General features: G+C 34.8%; 1 protein-coding gene and 1 pseudogene across 1 annotated transcript; one reads left to right on the forward strand and one right to left on the reverse strand.

The window, feature by feature from the left end:
- Positions 1 to 4,771: 4,771 nt before the first annotated feature.
- On the reverse strand, positions 4,772 to 7,899 carry LOC140841170 (putative late blight resistance protein homolog R1A-3; annotated as a pseudogene).
- A 545-nt stretch (positions 7,900 to 8,444) lies between these two features.
- Positions 8,445 to 11,950, forward strand: LOC140841171 (coatomer subunit zeta-2-like). The gene is made up of 6 exons (XM_073208411.1): positions 8,445 to 8,603; positions 9,603 to 9,762; positions 10,074 to 10,221; positions 10,313 to 10,390; positions 10,771 to 10,855; positions 11,704 to 11,950. The coding sequence occupies exons 1-6, from the start codon at positions 8,583 to 8,585 to the stop codon at positions 11,761 to 11,763; spliced, it is 552 nt and encodes a 183-aa protein (XP_073064512.1). The 5' UTR covers positions 8,445 to 8,582; the 3' UTR covers positions 11,764 to 11,950.
- The last annotated feature ends 5,401 nt before the right edge of the window (positions 11,951 to 17,351 follow it).

Consider the following 17,351-nt stretch of genomic DNA (forward strand, 5'->3'; position numbering starts at 1 on the left):
GATTTATCACTCTGAACATAACCCAAACCACATCGCCTCCCATTATTCTCAAGATTTATATTTTGAATGTCTTGAACTTTAGGCTCATCATGTTCATATACCGAGCTAGATCTGACAAATTTAATTGATCTTAAACTGTCTTTTTCTAGCAACGGTTGAGTTGAAGCTTCTGAAGTATTACAATCATTTATGCCGTAACCTAGCCCAGTTCTGTCTCCGGCTGGTTTCTGCATTTCATGTATCTTATCAAGAGAAGCAGAGGACTTGTTCCACATGTTGATGGTACTTAATAACCGTTTGTTTTCTTTTAATGTAGCATGGAACAATCTTCGTAAATCATCATTCTCAGCTGCTATCAGACTTAGCTTGACTTTCAAACTTTCTACCTCTTTGTGATGCGAACAGCTGGAGAGGGTTAATTTGTTTTTCAAGTCTTTCTTTTCTGCATCAGCTTCATTGAATTTCATATATAGTCCTTTGAACTCATTTACCATGTCGTTAAATGATGTAACAAGATCTTCTCGTGTAAATTCTTCAGAATTAAAATCAAATACCATTTCATCAGTAGCTTCTTGATCTTCCTTGGCCATAAGACATTCAACTCTTTCGTCTTCACTTTCACTCGAAGATTCTTCAGAGGAAGACTTTTCTGACTCTGTGTCAGCCCATTTGCCTTTGTCTTCTTCTGCAACCAAAACTTTCTGATTCTTTTTCTTGATGAATTTCTTGTCGTTTTTGAACCGTCTTCTATTCTCCTGTTTCTTTTCATCCTTCTTTGGCTTATTGTATTCTGCAATAAAATGTCCCTTCTTTCCACAGTTAAAACAACCTTGACCATCCTCAGTATGGTCCTTTTTAAAATAAGGTTTATTCATTTGAGACTGATTTTTGCGCATAAATTTACCAAATTTTTTAACAAATAGAGACATGACTTCATTGCTTAGTTGCTCAGCCGATTTCTTACTTGTGGACTCTTCGACCGGAAGAGTCACTGTAGCCGCTGCCAGGGCCTTTGTTTGTTGGGTTGTGGACGGCTCTTCTTCGGTTCGTATCCCTAGCTCAAATTCATATGCTTTGAGATCAGCAAATAGATCATGTAGTTCCAGTTTGTTTAGATCTTTGGATTCTCGCATGGCTATAGTTTTCACATCCCATTCTCTGGGAAGAGCTCTCATGACTTTTAAAGCAATTTCTCTGTTAGAGTACTCTTTTCCAAGTGAGGTGAGTTCGATGATAATGCTGCTGAATCGCTCATCAAATTCTGCAAGAGTTTCTCCTAGCTTCATCTTTGCATTGTCGAATTTTTGAATAGCCACTGTCAGTTTGTTCTCTTTGGTCTGATCATTTCCTTCGCACAGTTGAGTGAGCTTTTCCCATTTTTCTTTTGCAGTGGTGCAAGTCTTGATTTTGGCGAACATGTTCTTATCCAGAGTCTTATAGAGAATATCTTTTGCAACGTTGTCTAAGTTTGCTTTCTTCTTATCTTCAGCGGTCCATTCAGATATGTGCTTCTCTATCATTTGAGGAGCACCTTCAGTTATACCAACAGCTATGTTTGCTTTCATTATCTTCATTGGTCCATCAGTAATTACAAACCACATATCGTCATCCTGAGCTGCCAGATGTGCCTGCATACGAATTTTCCAATCATCATAATCTTCTTTGGAAAACATAGGGATTTTGTTGAAAGATGCCATATTATTCAAGAGATATCAATGTTTGAGAAGAACCCGCTCTGATACCAATTGTTAGGATCGAGAAAGAGTTAAGAGGGGGGGTGAATGAACTCTTTCGCAATTTCTTCTTTAAAATGTATTTTGAACCGTTTTTAGGCGGTTCGAAAAATTCCTTTCTCAAACGGTCGAAAGAGGTGAACCACTAAGGTGTGCGGAAGACGGTTCACTTTCTTTTGACAGATATTCCTTAAAGATTTGACAGTCTAAACAACAAGGATATGAATAACAGATAGCATTTTGCACAAGACAAGAGACACAGTATTTTTATGGATGTTCGGAGATTGAATACTCCTACGTCACCCCTTCTTCCTTTGGTAGGAAGGATTCCACTAAAAGACTTTGACTTTACAATTCGTTTGTAACAGCCCAATCCAAACAGGACTTATTCCATTGCCAGTATTGGAACTCCTAGTGATCACTTTACACTTCTGGATTTAAGAACTCTCAGTTCACCAGATTTCCAAACTTTTAATCAAATAACCGTAGGTTATTGATAGAACAGTAGTTTGGTTTGGTAGCACGAAAAGATCCTTAAAGATCAAATATGTGACTGTGGAGCTGCGTGCAAAAGAGCGACAATGAAAATGTAAACTGTGAAGGCGCTCAAAGATCTCTGTGAAGGCAAGCTGAAAGACTTCTTTCAATCAGTGTTAGAGTTGTGTGGCTTGCTTGTCGATAGCTTGCATTCCTCCTAGATGATATATCCGAACGATGTAACGGTCAAAAAGTACAGTTATCGTAAACCTGAGCTTCTGAATCAGATGAGTCACTTTCTCATTTATGAGCAATAAATGCTCGCATTTAAACTTCCTTTTGCTTATCATAATTTTGAAGCTCTTTACTTGAGGTTTACTCCTTTGGGCGACTGTGCATACATCAATAGGTTATGAAGACTGTCTCTGAACGTCCTTTCTGGGAAAGAGATATAAATGCACATCCTCCTTGGAATTGATGTGAGATCGTTGACTTCGAGAATTTGAATGCATTCAACCGGTCAGAGAATGTCGTTTAGCAATAAGTAAGTCTCTTAAATGAAGCGGCTGAAATCTAAAGAATAAGCGGTTGAAAATTAGCGGTTGAGAATTTCCAGCCGCGGTTGATTTCTAATTTGTCATACACCAAAATTCCTGAAATATCATTCTTTAACAGAAACATATACATATATATTAAATCATATTTAAAGCAAAATATTAAGATCAAGAATGATTCAGATTTAAATTTAAACGAAGCACAATGAAGAAGAAATTGAAGAATTGTATGTGTACATTAAGTGTTATATAATGATTATGTTGTTACTTCATGGTTGTCCGACATACGAATGTCATATAAAATGTCAATATTTCTCAATAAAATAGTTTTTCAAAAAGAAAAAAATTCTTCATTCAGAAAAAAAATACATAAAAAACAAATTGTGCATAATTCTCATTCTATTTATAATGGTATGAGAACAGTTCTAAAACTTTGTTGACACAATATAATAGATCAATTTTGTGCATTTTATTGAGACATTAAGCCAGTTTCATTTTATTTCCTCCAATATTATCTCGATATATTTCGATGTGACTACGAGATTGTTTTTGTTTTTTTTTAGTCAAAGTGTCTAACCACTAATTCATAACATATATGATGGTAGCATAGAAAACTCCTCGTCCATGAAATCTAAATGGTTATATTCTTAGATGAGATATTGAATAAGACAAATACTTTGACATATATTTGAATGATATCTTATATGCATATCTTAATTACATTATTCGTATCTCTTCTCAAGATTTTTAAAATACAATAATTAAGTTTGTATATCGTTCCACGAGATATAAAATATTATAAAACAAAATATAAACTCGATAGAAGAAAATTTATTTTGTTTCAATGAATAATATAATATTACGTTCTAAACGCAACAAATGAGATTGAAACTATATCATCCTCATGACATGATGCACGCAATCATTATTTCAAAGCTTCCAAAAAATGACGATGAAGATGACTTTCTTGAATTGCGTCAAATTAAATGAGGACACAATTCAAAGATATAACCATTTGAAGAGATTTCAAGTATTTTTCTCACAGTGATTGAGAAATAGTTGTTAAAAATTTATTAACCTTATAGCTATATATTTATAATATTGATACTAAATATATAAAAATGATATCACAAATATCACAATATTTGAAGAAGGTGCAACACCATTCATTATTTATGTTGTTGAAGAATATATAAGTTATACATACTTTTAGTCAAAGTGAAAACTTATCGCGAATAAAAGCATTTTTTCTTAGGAGTTATAGTTGATGATTGTGAAAAGCTGAAAAATCATTTAACAACAAAAATATAGCCAGAAAAATAAGATTATCAGATAAAAACAATGTAGAAAATCGAAAAAATGTCGTGATAAAGAAGCAAACTATGAACATGTCAGATCCCGGATAAGGATTGTAAATAACATAATATATGTTAAAGACGATCAGATACTTGCTGAGCATATCAAAATAGTTATATGCATATTATAACAAACTACGACAAAGAGTTGTTGAGTTCTCAAAATCAACCAAGAAGCATATTTGAAAGTGTGTCAAGTGGATAAGATAATTTCTCTTATTCATATACTGTCTATGGTCATGATTTTTTTATTTTTTATGGCTTAGTTTGTTTCAGTTGATAAATGTTATTAGTCATGTTTTAATTCATTTAAATATTATCAAAATTTCGCACATATATTTTCAGCAGTTTATATATATAAGCATTCATATACAATACGTTGAAAGTTCAAAAAATAGTCAGCTAACAATGAAGCCCACACTTCTTAAAAAAAATTATAATCGTAACATACACCATATTTTGCAATTTGAATTGAATTTTCAGATCCAATGGAAGATATTGGAGTCGAGAGGCTGAAATTACTTTTGTATCTGAATAATTCAGAGGGTTTATTTGTAATTATAATTATAGCTTAACCAAATTAATTTTAAAACATTTAGTATGATGACATCTTCTATAATAAGATAAGAGAGTAAGATTAAAATCAACCAAATAACAATAATAAAATGAAAGAGTAGATAGTTCAAATACAATAAAATCACACTCGATTAATTTGATCTTGATCTTGAAGTTGGCTAAAGTTGAGCAGCACAAAAATTGCTTACAATTGAGATCACATCAAGACTCCTCAATGCTCATCACGACGATGCGTAGGTGTGAAGTGCACCACCACTTACGCGTCCTTTGCGAACTTAGCTCTCGTGCACTAGCGCGGCATGACCCAACCATGGGTTTGGGTGCGGTGATCGGACTCTAGCTCGACTTGGGTACATTGCACCTTCCTCACTTGACGTTTCCATCACCTACAGAAACGTACAAACTTCAACTTTAAAATTTTCCCTTGCCAAGTTTTCCAGTTCTTCACTCTCCCGCAACAAATGAACTCGAACTTGCAGTCCCTCATTCCCAAGGGCTTCTTGTCCATCTAATATATTTTTAGCAGATATAACGGCAGAGTCGCTGCAAGAATTCAACTCGATATATTGAAGGGTTGGTATTTCGCCTATTTCTAAAGGGATCTCTCTCAGCTTCTCTAAGCGTGCAAGAAAAAGGCGCTCAAGGCGAGGGAAATGAGTGTTGTCAGCTGTCCACTCTACCAGATCGTCACAAGCATCAATCAGGAGGGATTTTAAGCAAAGGAATTCCCCCTCAACTGGGCTCCACTCGGGTCCTTTAAAGGACCCGATTTGCAGTTTGAGTACTTCAAGATATGGTAATGAACCAATAATCGTCATATCTTCCCAAAGAAGGCAACTATCATGTAATCTCAACTTTTTGAGTGAAAGAGGGAATGCGAGGCTGTGTCGCAATGTGTGTCCATGATTTGGCTTCTTTTCGCTCAAAAAGATGCAAGCCAGTGACTCAAGTTTACTTAGAGAGACAAGATTGTTGAGACAGTAGTAATGAGACCATCCATCGGGGTAATCATCATAAGACACTTTCAGTTTCTTGATATTCGGGATTCTCCTACGATATCTTCTGTAAACCTGAAATTTGCTATTTCCGATAGCGTCTGTAGGTCTCTCAAAATAAACACATCTCCCCCGTGTGGTGTAACATTTGAAGGATTTTGGAGAAAAAGCCAATCAAACTCAACATGCCTAAGTTGAGATATCTCCCAAATTTCAGATGGAGCAACAATATTGTCTCCCCATGTACCTTTAACAATTAAAGTTTGCAGATTCCATAGTAGGCGCACCGATGAGGGAAATTTGGAATTTGAGCTCCAATCAGCTTTAAAAGCAAGGTACCGTGAATTAACAAGTTGAAAAACACCTTCTAGAGAGTAAACATGGTTCGATTTTTCTTTGACATAAAAGTATTTGTCTACTACTCTGAAAACTCGCAATAACCTAAAAGGAAGGGATGCCAAAACCCCACCAATATCACATATCAAAGAGCGAGCCAGTGACGCCGATGGCAAGGCATGAAGCACTTGATCGAGTTGATCATCCTCACACGATGTACTTTGATGAATGCTAATGCGACGTTCCTTACACATGCCTTCATGAATGTCAAAATCATGCACCCTAGTCACACAGACAAATCTCTCTTTACGGGCTTCTCTTATGCACAAGTCCCTCAAGAGATCATGTATGTAGCAAAATTTCACAGTCCCGCTAGACCCCCATGTATGAACTAAAATGAGATTTCTATCTATCAGATCGTTCAAGTATGCTCTTGCAACCGCTTCCAAGCTTTTAGATTTGATTGGTTTAAGAAAACCCTCGGCAATCCATAATTTTACGAGCCACGAGACACGAATTTCACTGTCTTCGGGAAAAACTCCCATGTAGAGAAAACATGGTTTTAAATGAACAGGCAGGTAATCATAACTTAAAGACAGTATTTTGGAGCAGTGCTCATCATCTTTTAAATTCAGAATGGGGGATAAGTTTTCTGCAACAAATTCCCAATGTTTTTGTGTCTTTTCCGAGCTCGCGAGAAGCCCACCAACCAAAACAACTGAGAGAGGTAGCCCTCTACATTTTTTGGCAATCTTCTCCCCAATCTCCTTCAATTCAAGAGGACAACATTCTTTTCCAAACACTGTTTTGCTAAGTAGTTCCCAGCTTTTATCTTCATTTAGAAAATTCATCTTAATACTGCAGGTGCCGAAATAACTAGCCACAACTGATAGCCTAGTGGTTATCATTATTCGACTTCCGTCACTTCCTTTTGGAAAGAAGAACTTTAACTTTTCCCAAGCCTCAATACTCCACATGTCATCCATGATAATAAAAAATCTTCTCCCTGATAAACTTCTATATAATCGGAGTCCTAATTCATGTAGGCCCACTTGACTCATTTCATCAGCAAACTTGGCAAAATTTTCGTTGGGGTTGCCTTTATTTGCACAAAAGAGAGCTGTTAAAAGAATTTCTCGAACTCTAAATTCTTGAGATATTGTAACCCAAACACGAACGTCAAAGTAACAAAGAACAGATGAATGATCATACACATTTCTAGCGAGTGCAGTCTTACCAATACCGCCCATTCCTACAATCGGCAGGATTTGTAGAGCCGGGCATTGTTCGGTGAGCCTACTAATGATATCCAAGAAAATCTCATCAAAACCCACAAAGGTGTCGTTCTTTGTGGGAGTAGGTGCTGATAAATCACTGGACCTTATTGAATATTTAGACATCACATCTTGCGTACCCCTTTTCTCTTGAAACTGGACAACTTCTTTCTTGATCAAACCCATACCTTGGATTACGTTTTGTAAATCTTGGCTGAAGAAATTCTGGGAACTTCTCTCTGATCCATGACTTATGGATGCTTCAAGAAATATTTGATCCACTACACGAGATTCGATGATATCTTCAGCTGAATTTGCTAAATCAGCAATCTGGCTTTCCAAATGGCATCGGAGTGGATAATTATCAAGAAAATCTTGCAAGAAACTAATCTTCTCACAAAGGGATTTGGTTTGTTCTTCGTCAAGAGTAATCGGAGGGCGAGGATGGTTCTGAATCTGCTCGATGATATGTGCTAGAGAAACTAGAGCTGCGTAAGCTGCCATTGACTGTGCCTGGCAATGAATCTTTGTCGTAAGATCAGCATATGGAAAGATCACCGCAAATCAGTTCACGAATTGAGTCAAATGATTTTATTCTTTTATTTATCTATTCTCTAATATCAAAAGGTAAATCTATTATATGAGACTTTAATATAATTTTAGCAAAACTCGGTTGGGAAAAAACTTGTGTGACACGATTTCACGGGTCGTATTTGTAAGACGGATATATTATTTGGATATCCATAAAAAAATATTAATTTATATGATAAGGGTGTGTTTGATTGAGTGGATTAAATAAGGATAGATTAATAGTCCAATATTTATCGTTAAAATTTTAAGTTGTTTTAATAATCATTTTGACCCGGTTTAAGATCCAATTTTATGGATAACTAATTGATTAATAAAATTGAATCTTAAACCGGGTCAAAATGATTATTAAAACATCTTAAAATTTTAACGATATATATTTGACTATTAATCTATCCTTATCTAATCCACTCAACCAAACACACCCTTAAGAGTATTATTTTTATTATGAATATGGATAAAGTTGACTCGTGTCACATTATGCTCGTGAAGTAATGGGCTACCGAGACAATTGGGTTGGATTGATTTAAGGCCCATATGTGGTTAACTGGGCTTTAACAATTGTCGGCCCATTTGTTAGATCGAAGAGCATCATCCCCCGACAAATCGAAGAACTCAGCTCAGATCGTCTGTTTTCTGCTGGATTCGGTGATTATTTTTCTCTGAGAAAATCTCGCAAATTCTTTCTCTAGCAATGGCCACATTTCTCAGTCGAGTATGTTTTTCTGCACTTTTTTCAATCTTGTTTCATCTCGTTATCCTAGATCATTTCATAATTTCGGCATTCATTGGTTGTTTTTGATAGATCTGGTTTAATACGGTTCATAACCACTTTGATCCTTGTGTAATATATGTTTTTGGAAAAACCCGCGAACATGATTCCGTTGCGATTCAATATTCGTGCAGTTTTTTGGGGACTTGAGCCTTTTGAACACTGCCCATTGTTGTGTGTGTAAAGTGGATTCAGTACAATATATTGTTCTTCAGTGTAATTTCGAACTTTTTAGTGTTTTGAAGGATGATGATTTCTGATATTTTATATGCAATGAGAATGTGTCTTTGAATTAGATGCATGTGCAGGGGGAACTCGCACCTACATATATTAACTCGCCCCCACATTTGATGTATATAAATTCTGATGCACTGTGAATGATCATGATTTATACATCTAGGATTGATGAATGCGTAATTTAGATGCTCTGTACTATATGTGTATGGTTAGGTCATGATCCTTGTTGAAGAGCTCCTCAAGTTTGCCAGTCATTCTACAATTGCATGTGGAGCCGATTGACATCACAACATTGTCCATACTTTGTGAAACCTGCATCCATGGCGGCCTGCTCTACCGAACTTTAATTTATTTATCACAATTCGGTGCATGAACCTTAATCCAACTTGTAATATAAACACAGGAAATCCTAGATTGCCTCTCCCTATATCAATTTTTAATGAGAGCACTGATGTTTGGTTGTGAGCCCAAGAGAGAGCCTATTACCTAAAGAGGAGCCTTTTAGATAGGAGAGCCCTTCCAACCTATCAATAATCACAATCACTTGCGAAGCTGATGTGGGTTCACAGCACATATTGTATGTGTTCAGTGACTGTGTAGTTTTATAATTATGATTGGTGTTTTAACTAGGAATTGTGAAATTTTTCATGATTGGCTTTATGGGTTTCGGTAATGATTTTGATCAAGAGTGTATGAACATGGTAGGAGGCTTGCCCTACTATAAAGAACATACTGCTATTGGATTCTGAAGGGAAACGTGTTGCAGTTAAGTACTATTCAGATGACTGGCCGACCAACAGTACAAGGCTAGCTTTTGAGAAGTCCGTTTTTACGAAAACTCAAAAGTCTAATGCTCGAACTGAAGGTATTGTTATGCTTGAGGTTTTTCGGTAATTTTTCGTTGAAAATGTTGGCAATATATAGTTTTAATGTGAGGGATGTTTTATAGTTATGATTACACTCATAAAATTGTTGTGTTCTGGTTGGGAAATAAAGCCTGCTACCACTTCGAGGTAGGTTGATTCACTCGAAAAGCGGTCTTTTGTCTTGCCACTCTTTGGTGTGCTCCTTGTTGCTTAAATTTTTTGTCACAACTAGAAGTTTTGATGAATATAATTTCTAGATAAGGTAATAGTTATTCGAGTTGTTTTATGCATTTGTTTCATGGGTGTCCAGCGGAGATAACTATGCTGGAGAACAACATTATTGTGTATAAATTTGTTCAAGATCTGCACTTCTTCGTGACTGGGAGCGATGATGAGAATGAACTTATCCTAGCAACTGTACTGCAGGGTTTCTTTGATGCAGTTACCCTGCTCCTCAGGTTTTATTTTATGTTGGAATTTTTCACTACTTTTGGATCTTGAAAAATGCTTGTTTATGATTTTATATTAGTGAGGGTTTTGGTAAATTAGGAACAATGTTGAACAAAGGGAGGCGCTCGAGAACTTGGATCTGATTCTTTTGTGCCTTGATGAGATTGTTGATGGAGGGTACGTCCGTTGTCTTTGATTCTGATATTTTATGAAAAAATAATCTGCCAAAATTGGTTGCCAAAGGCTGGGGCAAATGAATCACATTATTGTTTACCTTAATGAAGCCACTTTATAATATATATATATATATATATATATATATATATATATATATATATATATATATATATATATATATATATATATATATAAGTCTCAGTGGATTAGTCACTTGTGGTCTGCATCAGCAATCTTGTTTTTATAAGTTTGAATGATTTCACATATCCGCCATTCATCCTAATAACCTGACCACGTCTTCAATTTCTAAATTTAAATTTTGGTCATCTATAATTTCCTTTTGGGGTCACCTTTTTTTCCTATGTTTATGTCTATGGCAGGATTATTCTCGAAACTGATGGTAGTACCATTGCTGGAAAAGTCGCAACCCACAGTATGGATGATGGAGGTTCACTGTCTGAGCAGGTGCTGTTAGTCGATTATGTTTGTCTACATATTAAAAATACACTATTACTTCATTGGGTGTTGCATAGATTTTTTCTTGGAAAAATTTAATGAGTGTTGATATTTGCCCGCAGAAGCATTTGATGAATTATATATATCTCTCACACAGTAATGTGTGAAGTGTGTAGTCCGTGCTAGGGGTTTGAACGAACCAAATCAAATTTAGTATTACTCATTGTTTCACATTCTATCCCGAGGTTGAATTTACTCGGCTCAAAATTTGAAAACGAGCTGTCTTGGGTAGTTGTGTTTGAGTTCAGCTCAATCTAGATTTCAAATTCTAGCTTTTTATTCTTTTAGCTCGAGTTAAAATCATTGAATGCTATTAAGCAAATGTTTCAATTTCGGTTTGAGCTTGTGAATTATTATATTTATGAAAATATATTAAGCTCACGAGCTTATCGAATAAAATGTTTCAGGTCAAAGTGCTTTTTGAAAATATGTTTCAATATGCTTGAAATAGACTTGAATCCGATGGTGTCAAATATAAAATGAATATTATCAAACTGCTGGAGAAATTTGTGATTCCATTTGATTCTCTTATTCTAGTTTGTGTGGCAAAACAAACACAAAAAAGAATAACCGCAGAATCACTTCATTGCATAGAATTTATTGTTAGAAGTTGCACTAGTACTGATCTGTTCTTTCTTTTAATCGCTTGAAGAGCCAACCATGTGAGATGAAAGTCTCATGCACAGTATTGAGGAGGGATAGCAAATTCTGAAAAAGAATAATCTATTTTATACACTTTCGACCAACTATTCGTTATATTTTTGCAACGCTGACAAGTTTGATATTGATTTTTGCAGACGATATCTCAAGCTCTAGCCACAGCACGCGAGCACTTGACAAGGTCACTTCTCAGTTGAAACCACCTCAATCATTCATTCTTCAAAATTTCTTCCTATGTGACGGTTGTTTTCCTTGTTTCTTTGATGGAAATTCTCTCTTTTGAGATTGTTTGGTGTCTAGAAGCAGGACAGGTCGTAAGAATAAAACTACTCATGTTTTTGTCCTATAAGTGAACATGTATTCGATCTATTTTGTGTCCTTTTTCATATTTTACTTACATTACTATGAATTCGAGTTATCTATTAATTCGTTGTTATATTTCAACAAGACTTGTCATTTATTTATCTAATACCATTTGAAGCAGAAATTTGGACTGAATCGGGATTGTCCAAATGCGGATTTCTTTGCTTCTAAATGGCATTTGTGTACGCTTTCAAGTTTCAACTTGCAATATTCTAAGAGTTAGAATAAGATCAGTACTAATTCACGTTTTGGCAAAGTAATTAGACTTGTAAACAGCCGGCATAAAGTTTTCTTCTAAAAAAAATTTATTGCTTTGTTTTGGCAGGCTCGTGAAACAATATTATTATAATTTATTAATAAAAATAACCTTGAATTTATCATAATTTTATTTTAATTCGATATATTGGTTTAAATATGTATTGTTCTGTCATCTTGTATCTTAATCTAATCAAGAAAAATTAAAAAAAAAAATTGCATAAGAATTATCATTATACTTCAAAAGGAAAGTTAAATACTAGGAAAATATTAAATGCTTAAAATTTCATTTTCTTGTTATCGAATCAATTAAATGTTAATACACTTATATCATATCGCGTTTGATTAAATTTTACCATAATCGAAAATAAAAATAATAATTATATTATTACTATATTTCAAATTATCATCACATCATTCATGATTTTTATCGTAAAATCTTAAAAACAATCTAATGTCATTGTCAATTATCCCAATTTTGTGACATTACCGACGTCTCACCGTCTCACGAATCTTTATCCGTGAGACGGGTCAATCTCATCGATATTCATAATAAAAAGTAATACTCTGAGCATAAAAAGTAATATTTTTTTATAAATGACTCAAATAAAATATCCGTCTCACAAAATACAGTCTATGAGATCGTTTTTTTGCAAAAAAAAATGAATAAAATTTATAGAAATACTGGCATACATGTTCAATCAATCGTGTGTGACACTCTCTTTCCGGAAAAATAATTGAATATTTATTGATTGATTTCCAAGAAACTTCCTATTAAGTCAACTTTTGACGTGAAGGCCGGCCTTATCGATACATTTAATTCAAATCAACAAATTCCAAATGTATAATTAGCATTGATTATTATTTAAAAATCAATGGACATTTGATTACTTAGAAATTTAATGTTAAATATCATTGCATTTGGATCCAAAATGCACCTTTCTTGTCTTTAAAAAAAATGGACTGGCTATATATATAAATGTCAACTTTATGATACAATAGATAATCATTTAATGAATATTTTAAATTAATCACATTATATGTTCTCGAACTTTTAAATTCTTAATTAATTAGCTGAGTGCAATCAAATTGCAATACATGTGTGATATGAATGTATTAGTTAAGTAAATTGTTTGCCTTTTTTTTTACAAAAATTAAATTAAATAAAAACGATAAAGTTTATTAGTTGGAAGCTAAGTAATAATAGATGATCAATTCTCTTGTGAGACGGTCTCGTAGTCATGGATATAGACTCGATATATATATGCTAGTAAAAATAATATTTTTAACTTAAAAGTAATATTTTTTGAGTCATATCGAGTTGGAGACTTGTCTCATAAAATTGATATCCTTAGATGAATAAATTGTTTTTCTCCTTAAATATATATATCTTTAAATTTATTAAAAATATCATGCGTATTATTCTTAATTTTGATGATAAATAATTGCTGCACTCAAATTTGTATAAAAGCGCATCAGTTGCCAAATCTCATTGAGGATTTAGTTGGTTCGAGAAAAAAGCTGAACGACGGTGAAAGTTGACCTATGACCCACGATAAACATGGAAGATAGCCAAACTTCTCTGGACAGAAACTAACTGGAAATTACCACAAAGTGGCTCTCGACAAACTCATCAACAAAAGCTACAACAAAGTTTTTGCAAATGCTCTCAATTCTTTATTCACTTATTCTCATTTTCAGTAGTTTTAGTTCTTTATTTTTCAACACATTCCTTCGGCTTTCTTGTAAATATGTTGTTCAAATTCATAACAACATAATTAAATTAGATATTTTTCATAGATTTTTTCTGTAAATTCCATCAGATTCCTCATTATATTTCTCATCTCGTGGCTTATCGAGTGTGATTAGAACCAACAACCTCGAGATCTACATCATTTGATTGAAGAAGTTGGATTAGTCACAAAATTGACATGATCGCGTGTCTGTCATGTCTTTCTGCGCAAACAGATTTTGGCACATCCGGTGGGACAAAATGCCTCCAAAGCATATGAAGACAAAAAAATGAATTCCTCAATCACAGGGGAAGGTCCATCATTCATAAGGAGAAGAAACCGATACTGGCAGAAGACCAGTTGAGCAACTGGTACACAAGTTCGAGGAAGAGGTTGTTAAAGAAGGAGATATATTTTTTGATGGTCAGGAAGTTCCTGTGAACAGCATGATGTCTATCGAGAAAAACATACGCGATGAAATCGGATAACTGACTAATTCTTTTACTACTGTCTTGATAGACTTTATGGGAGAGATGAAGGAGTAGAGGAGATTTCCAAAAGAGGAGAATAAACCATCAGTGGATGCACTGGTACTAAGCAGTTCGTGGAAGGCAAGTATACTCTTCTACACAAGAGAGAGGATGTCACTGCTTCGGGGGCATCACCGGTTTTTGTGTCTTATGATGAAGACAAGCATACACCTCCACACAAGAGAGATGTTGAGTTCTAGACAAGGTACCAAAACCGCAATAATGACAAACAAATCGTTAGTAAAGTTTTTACTGTGACATCTCTTAATATGCAGGTGGAAATGTATATGTGTGAAGGAATACGAGGAATTTCAACTCCATATATTTTTTGATGGTCAGGAAGTTCCTGTGAACAACATGATGTCTATCGAGAAAAACATACGCGATGAAATCGGATAACTGACTAATTCTTTTACTATTGTCTTGATGGACTTTATGGGAGAGATGAAGGAGTAGAGGAGATTTCCAAAAGAAGAGAATAAACCATCAGTGGATGCACTGGGACTAAGAAGTTTGTGGAAGACAAGTATACTCATCTACACAAGAGAGAGGATGTCACTGGTTTGGGGGTATAACCGGTTTTTGTGTCTTATGACAAAGACAAGCATACACCTCCACACAAGAGAGATGATGATTTGTGGACAAGACACCAAAAAACCGCAATAATGACAAACAAACAGTTAGTAAAGTTTTTACTGTGACATCTCTTAATATGCAGGTGGAAATGTATGAGTGTGGAAGAATACGAGGAATTTCATAGCTGAATTCGAGGATTAATGCTTGGGTGGTAGGGCATCCTCAAGATCATAAGCTGACAAATAAAGAGGGAGTGAATGGAAAATACTACTGTAATATCACAACATCTTCAATCATAATATATGTGCTTGTTGGACTTTTAAAAATGTCTTACGAGAAAGGATCAATAAGATAATTCTAAAATTTTCTAAGAAAAAATATACAATGACTGTGAATGAAGATCTTTTTTCCTTCAATGACCAAAAAGAATGTGAATAACACCAATTTGTGTGTTTTTCTCAACGAAAAGAGGAGGTGGCGGGAGATAAAGCTGTCAGGTCGAGAGGTATTGTAATTAAGTTTTGGGTGCCCAGTAAAATGATATTTGAAGTCAGAGATAGAAAAACTGAAAGTTTCATGAGGAAGGATCATCAATACTCTATGAAGAAACATATTTGATAGATGGAGGAATGCAAGGTATGATTGAAGATCCATGACCAAAAGGTCGGTGAACCAATATCTTGGTGAAAGTTCCTCTAATAACCAATTAATCATAGAAGAAAGGTTGATCAACATGAGTTTTCTACTTGGAAAAGACTACCACAATCTTTCGTCAAAGGGAGGGGAGAAAACCACAGTTTGTGGTTCTTTCTCCAATGCACCACCCGATGCACGGTGGCAACATGTAGAACATCCAAAGTTTTCAAAGCCTCTGTCTTGGACACAAAAGCGAATATTGTTAAGGGAAAGGGCTGCGGAACATAGAACATAAACAAAAAAAAATCTTTAAAGTATAAGAGAAAGTTTGGAAGAAAGGTCATTGAAGATAATGAGAGAGATGGGGATGATTTGTTATATGAGGAGAAGGTGGTGAGATAAAAAAAATCTATCTTCAAAGTAGGAGATATTCTTGTCTCATTTGATTGGGTCACATGTTATTTGGTGTCACTTGATGAATTTAAACACAAGACGTGTATGAGTCCGATATTCCCTCAAGGGTGAGGAATAGTACAAAAACTATCCAAAATGATGCATTTAAGGATTGTGCAAGAGTTCTCGTTGATGAAGGTAGAAGAATGGTTATCAAAAATCCTATAACCGAGATAACTAAACATATCAAACTACTTTACATTGCATCGGACGTTAATGGGAAGTTGATGTCTAGAGTGTTGATAGACAGTGGATCTATTGTTAATGTTCTGCCTTATAGGATGCTTCAAAAGTTGGGAAATAGTTTGTAAGATCTGATTCCTATATAAGTATATGTTGTAGCATTCACTTGAGAGTACTAAAAATTTGAGGTTCTTGTCGGCAAATATTACTGTGAGATCCCAATCATCTTTGTCGGCTTTCTTTGTGGTTAATTATAGAGCAATCTTTCATGCTTTGTTAGGAATAAACTGAATTCATACCTACCATTGTGTGTCATTATCCATATACCAATTATTGTTAATATGGAGATGAGATGATGTGGAAGTGGTACATGCAGATTCTCGGTCATACCAATCTAATTTGAATGTCATGGAAACTAGGTATTATGATAAAGCTTTTGGTTCTATTAAATCTCGTAAATTTCAAAGTGAACGGAGAACCGGAAACATTACACATGGACACTCAGAAGATCAAAGAAGCAGTTGAAAAATTTCTCAAACCCACAACCATGGTGTCTCCTAGACTGATGATTCGACCCATAATTGAGGAGGTTGATGATTAGACCTATAATTGAGGAGGTTGATGATTAAATACAAGAAAGAAGAAATGAACGTGGCTGCAACTTCCACATTATACAACAAGGAAGAAATAGAAGCGGCTGCAACTTCCACTCAGGAAGCCACATTGCAGCATATGGTAGATGATGTTTGATCTCGGGACTTATGGGATATTGATGGGACATATGTTATACGAGGGAAAATATGAAAATAACACAAGTCACAGTTTCAAAATCTAGTTTTAGCTCTGGCTTAGATTGAATATCGATAGCCGGATACCCGACTACGAAGTGCCCTAAACCCACTTATATCAGTATATTGGTAGAGGATGATGCAAAGAAAGAATAGTAGAGCTTTTGAAAGATTTTAAAAATTGTTTCGCGTGGGAGTGTAGGAGACAAAAAGTTCGTGAAGCTAAATTATTAAGAAAATATGAAATGTTTTATGGTCAATATTGTAT

This window comes from Primulina eburnea, chromosome 9 (genome assembly GCF_022965805.1).
Source record: "Primulina eburnea isolate SZY01 chromosome 9, ASM2296580v1, whole genome shotgun sequence".
NCBI lineage: Eukaryota > Viridiplantae > Streptophyta > Magnoliopsida > Lamiales > Gesneriaceae > Primulina > Primulina eburnea.